Below are 6004 nucleotides of genomic sequence, written 5' to 3'. Positions count from 1 at the left end.
CTAAGGGAAATGATCTCAGGGAAAGACAGCTACTCGATATCACCAATTCCTCAAGTGCATTGCAACTCTGAAGGAACTCATGAGTTGGGAGTTCGAGGCTCTCGCAATCTTCCAGATGAAGTGTGTTTAGTATTTTGGGCAGACCATTGTTGGGGAAGGAAGTTAGAGAAGGAATTCCAGTAATATATAATTATTGAAGAAAGTTGAAATGAAGAATGTGTTCAGTAAATAGATTGAATGGTGTCATGATGTTTCTGCCATCCACTTCACCTGAAATTTGTGATCCTAGTAGTGGACAATCCTCTACAACAAGTTGAATTAAGCAAGGAAGATTGTTGGGTAAATTTCCTTTCAGCTTTAGACAGCTACTCAGTGATAGGTATGATAGACGGGGAAATTCAGTAGTTAACCCATCTATCAAGTTCCATTCCTCCCACTCTGTCATCGAGTTAAAACTCAGAGTTTCCAAGGAGGGAAACGGTTGGAATGAAGGGGGATTGCTTCCATAAAATTCAGACCCAATAGTCATCACTGATTTCATGCTTGAAATGAAGAGTTCTTTTAGACATTTCAGTTGTCCAAGAGGTGGCAGTGAAGAACAATGACGACAATCTTCAATCCTCAAACTCAGTAGGCTGCCAAATGAGGAATCACCCAACCATCTTGGGAAACTAGTTCCACCATAGCATTTAATATTCAGTTTCTTCAAATTTGTTGAGGGCTGCAGATATTCAAGTACAACTTGTTGGGAGTCTTCCAAAATGGAATCACTCCATTCCAACAATAACTTTTCAATTTGCTTTTTCTCCTTCAAATTGGCTTGATAAGCATCAGATGGATCAATAACGTTTTCTAGTTTTGAGATGCAGAGTTTCCTTTGTAAATTGGGAAATTTTCTCATTTCTGTGAGCTTCAGTCCATTGTGTTGTTTGCTAACAACAAAACCAGTCAGGGCTTGTAGATTTTCTAGTTTGAGTATCTCTACTGGCAACTCCTGCAAGTTAGTGCCGTGGATATCAAGGCGGCGTAGGTTCACCAATTCTCCCATCTCATGGGGCAACTCAATGAGATCCTTACAATGACACAACAACAAGATCTGCAAATTGTAGAGTTTGCATATTGTAGAAGGTAACCTTTTTATTCCAGTGTAAGACAGATCCAGATACCGCAAATGCTTTAAACTTCCAATAGAATTCGGCAAATCAGTGATGCTATCGTAGTACGGCAATGATAACACCCGCAGCTGTTTCAATGCTAGCAAAAGGTCATGCAATACCTCATTTGTTAGGTTAGAGTAGTACAACCACACATCAAATGATAATGCTAGGAATGTGCGTAAGCCTTTCAATCCATCAGGAGAATCAAGATCACGAAAATTGTAAGATAAATGACGAATTTTGTTTACATTTTCAACGGCCTTTTGATCCTCGCACCTCTTAGACTATGGAGAAGAAACCATTGTTGCCAAATCGTTGATGAGGTCATGCATTCCATATATCATCCAACACAAGCAGAAATCTTTTGCCCGACAAGTACTTTTGCAATTCAGCTCGCAAAGTATCCAAGTTATCAAAAGTTGTTGGTGCAGATGTGATGGATTCAAGAATAGACTTTGCCAGCTTGACAACATCAAAATCTTTCGGGACAGATGTCCATGCTTTCACATCAAACTTTTCTCTAACTTGAGCATCATTATATAGGAGTTTAGCAATGGTGGTTTTCCCGAGCCCTCCCATGCCAACAATGGCAAGCACTCCTATTTTACTGCCACTATCAGCAACAGCATCTTCTGACAGCAAGTACTCTTTAAGATTCTGTTTTTCATCATTTCTCCCACAAATAACAGAATCATCAACAGCAGAATTTGTAGGTGTTGCACGCCAAACATTGCCAGAGACCACCTTTTTCCAATGGAAGGTTGTGTGCTCTCTCTGCAAAGTGCTCTTTCAAATAATTTCTGCATCTTGGAATTAATCTCTCGGTAAGGCCACTTAAAAGGAGAGGAGAGGACCTTCTGCATCTAAGTTGCACAAAAATATGATTATTAATAAATTTTGTTCACGGACATGAATTTGTTCAATTCCAAAAGACTAAAAGGTTTCTGTTATAAGATATGAGGGTAATTTTAGAGGAAGATATAAATAAAAATGTAATCCTTGACTAGTAATCTTTTTTTTATCAACACTTAATGATTAATTATGAGTTTATGACAAATAGGTTTATTATATAAAACCGAGCGATTATGTATAACTGTAATTAGGTACTTATATTTAGTTATCTGTTAGAATATAACTGTAATTTTTAATTTCTAAAATCGCTTATAAACCGTAACAAGCCAAATAACAATGACGATGAAGTATTTGCGCACCTTAGCAGTGACAGTTTGATGAAAGCGGGCTTCCACTTTGCGTCGGAGAGCCTCCGTGGCGATGTCGTCGATGAGGTCATCGGCGTCAAAGAGAGCTTGAGTGAGTTGATCCATCCATGCCTTCACAGCAGGGTTGCTGATCTGCTTCTCCTCAGCATCATTCAAAAAAGCATGAAGACTTAACAGCATCACATTCAGCTTCTTCAGCAGCGATTCATCGAGATTCTTGCTCCGATAGAACTCCGAAATCTCAATGGAGATCTTGCCAACTAAAGCTTCCACAGCAGCTGAGAGCAATGCTTCTCCCACTACAGTAGCCATTTCTCTTTCCTTAATTAGCTTAGATTCAACTCACTCACACTCACACTACAGTCACCAATCTCTTTGGACTTTGGTCTTCTTTGTTTCCTTTTGGTCTTTCTTTATTGTTAACTATGGTTATCACTAATCAGCTATTCCATAAAAGATAATTAAAACACTAACTACGGGTTTACAGACTATGGTTATCAGCTTTGTGTTTGTCTCACTTTGATCATTTGGTTTTAATTTTCAATTTTGTATTAGTTGCTGCACATTATATATGGTATTATTAGTGGCCATGTGCTCCTAATTCAAAGTGGTTTAAAGGTGCATCTGTCCATGTGTTCCTATATGTGTATATCCCATGTGCACACCATATCAGTGATTTTTATTTTTATGAAATACCAGATACATATTTCTATAAGCAGTGACTAATTGGCAATATACATATAAAATAATTGAGAGTTGAATAACTTAATAATCTAATAGAGATGGTTAGAAGTGTTTAAATTAAAACTGTTCATACAGCCTAATTCAAATAAAAAATCGATTGAAATTGTAAACATTAATTAAGATTAGATCTTACTTTTAAGTTTTAACACACCAATTGGATCATGTCCTTGAGACCTTGCCATATTACCTATATATGTGCTGCTTGTGGTACACACTTCGTTTTCTCCAACCGTGCAAATTTTTCATTCCTTATAATGTAATGTTAACATCTTGGTTCTCATTCAAATTTAGCAGTTTAGGTGCAAAATTTAATATCATGTTTGTTAGTCATTACTCATTATTATGTATTCTTGAAATGTTTTCATTCTATAGAGTATCAAGTTTGCCTCAAATTAATCTTGCTCTCTTATACCATGAAAGTTGAATACAACACATTATATATATGTTTTGTGATTTAATTATTCTCACAAAGACCTTATAAACTGCTGGTAGGATTCTCTGCTTAAATTTATTTTTGCTGCACAAAATTATGACTCAAGGATCAACAATATAATACTATATCATCGTCCCAACACCAAAGGGCAGTGCTTGGAGTTCGTGGTGGTTCTTCACTTTCAAAATATTTATTAAACACCATACATATTGTTGAGGTTTTTTTCTGTTGTTTGATAAATTATTTTGTATTATCCAGAGTTGGTATAGATAGATGCGGCAAGAAATTGGCCTTGCAAAAACGGTCGGATACGAAAAACAGAGATATTTGACCCCTTAACATCACAAACTAGTGGACTACTCTTTAGTTAAAGGAATTAATTATTGTTATCCAATCATATGTTTGTGTTTTTAAAATTACAAATGTAGTGAAAGGTTGAAGTAAATGATTTTGGGATTTTAGTTGAATGTGAAAATTTCAAAATACTGATGGATGGTGCAGACAAATTAAGTCAAAATAATAAGTTATATAGGAAAATTGAAATTAAAAGTTAAGAATATAGATGTTAATTTTGAAGATGGGGAAAAGAAAGTGTTACACATGTAGAGGAGTCTCTCCATGAGACAAACCAAAGTACCAAATTAAGCAATTCAACTTAACCTCATAGAGTGGCAATATCATTCCAACATGTTGGAATAGTTGGATTCTGAATTTTGGCCACTTGCAGCAGAAATCAGATGAAACTCAAACCATTCCAGTAGGAAAATTTCTTGAATAGCTTGACTCTGGCTCAGAATGAAGAAGTGGTGGAATGTTTCTTGAAGGAAAATTTAGCTGCTGGTAGGATTCTCATGCTTCTATTTAATTTTAAAGCAAAAAAGTTATGTCTGAAGCATCAACCATATATTATATTACCAATAATCTTTAATATATATGATTAGCAGCTTTGCTATGTATATTTATTTCTTGAACACCTAATCTTTTTTATACTCCTTATTGATATTTATTTCTTGAACACCTAATCTTTTTTATACTCCTTATTGATATCTATTTTCTTGTTCTTGGATTTTCATGTGGTCCTCTCCTTTAGCATAAACTCTTATTTATAACTATTGAATTAAGTTTGATGTCTATAAACACTCCACTTTTAGGTATTCAAAATATAATTTCTCTATAAACAAGTCCTTGATACTAAGAAGTATACAACAAAGAGAAAAAAATGCTGCCTACAACATTTTTGTTGACATATATGAAAAATTGTGTTTAACACCTTAATGGCTTAATGCAATATTTGAAAAGTGTACTTTTTTGTTCTTCTAAATATTAAGAATGTAAATAAATTTTATTGTCATTAAACTAGCAATTCAGCTCAGAGTGGCACTTCCTTTTCTATCCAACTTGGAAATTATAAGAGAATGATATAACAGAAACTTCATGTTAGAGTTGAACATGAAACCAATCTCATCCTCATCAAATTGAAATTTGTCTCTGGTTATCCAATAATACATATACGACTTAATTCTAAAATGTTTTCAACTGAGATATGAATACAAAATCAAATTTATACAAGACTTTACTAGCTGGTAATATGTATGATCTAGTAACAGGAACATAAACTAAGTAATAGATATACAAGGTGCCGGCTATGCTGAAAGTTAATTTTCTACATAAGTTATGTTTGAGATGTGCACAATCTTAGGCCACTCTTTTCGTTTCCACAGTTGAATCTTCTCATATCGGTTTCAGACTACTAAAAGTTGGAGGCTCACTTGTTTGCAGCACTTGCAAGTACCTTAAATTTTTAAATTCTTTGGTATTTCGAATGAAGTAAAAACTATATGCACAGAAACACACACTATCATGCTATTTATTCTCACAGAAAAGTTGAATTAAACACTTCTGTTGTTAATATGATAAAGACATGTTGAATGTGAAAATTCTTATACTTATGGTGTATACATATTAAGTCAAAATAGCTTTTAATTATTATGATGGGAAAAGAAAGCGTTACACAAGTATAGAAAAGTCTCTCCATGAAGACAAACCAAACTAACAATTCAGCTCAGTCTCGTTGGAATAATTGGATTATGAATGTTGGGCCACTTGCAAGTTGCAATATTTAAAATTGAAATTCGATCAAACTACTTTGCTCTAAAATGTTTGAACTAGTTTATGCATATAAAATCACATTTATACAAACTCAACAAAATAAAAATCTAGTAACAGGAATACAATTGAAAAAATAAAAATAAAAAAGAATACGGTAAATCACCAAAAATGTACCCTAACAATTTTATCTCTGACAAAAATATACTAGAATTTTGTTATTCACAAAAATACGCTCAAATAATTTAAAAAGAGACAAAAATGCCCAACATTAATTATGTATGATAAAAAATACTTTAAAGATTGAATTTTGATCGATCTTTTACAAGTATGATTAGAAAAAT

The 6004-nt window shown here is 33.9% G+C and overlaps 2 protein-coding genes across 5 annotated transcripts in view; both read right to left on the bottom strand.

The window, feature by feature from the left end:
- Positions 1-23: 23 nt before the first annotated feature.
- Positions 24-2851, bottom strand: LOC107478160 (putative disease resistance RPP13-like protein 1). Of its 4 annotated transcripts, none has more exons than XM_052253786.1 (2): positions 2369-2851; positions 24-2020 (listed from the first exon to the last, which is right to left on the bottom strand). In XM_052253786.1, the coding sequence occupies exon 2, from the start codon at positions 1046-1048 to the stop codon at positions 191-193; it is 858 nt and encodes a 285-aa protein (XP_052109746.1). In that variant the 5' UTR covers positions 1049-2020; positions 2369-2851; the 3' UTR covers positions 24-190. The 4 variants fall into 2 exon arrangements, with proteins under 4 accessions (XP_052109746.1, XP_052109750.1, XP_052109747.1 ...); XM_052253787.1 differs by having other exon boundaries at positions 24-2014.
- Positions 2852-4918: 2067 nt separating this feature from the next.
- The window catches only part of LOC107476525 (putative disease resistance protein At3g14460), a 3468-nt gene continuing 2382 nt past the window's right edge, over positions 4919-6004 (bottom strand). The window contains exon 3 of the mRNA XM_052261559.1: positions 4919-5042. Within this exon, the coding sequence (XP_052117519.1) occupies positions 4919-5042 (124 nt within the window). The remainder of the gene's footprint in view (positions 5043-6004) is intronic.

This window comes from Arachis duranensis, chromosome 1 (assembly GCF_000817695.3).
Source record: "Arachis duranensis cultivar V14167 chromosome 1, aradu.V14167.gnm2.J7QH, whole genome shotgun sequence".
NCBI lineage: Eukaryota > Viridiplantae > Streptophyta > Magnoliopsida > Fabales > Fabaceae > Arachis > Arachis duranensis.
The sequence above is the reverse complement of the archived record's forward strand: the minus strand, read 5'-3'. Positions and strand labels throughout refer to the sequence as shown.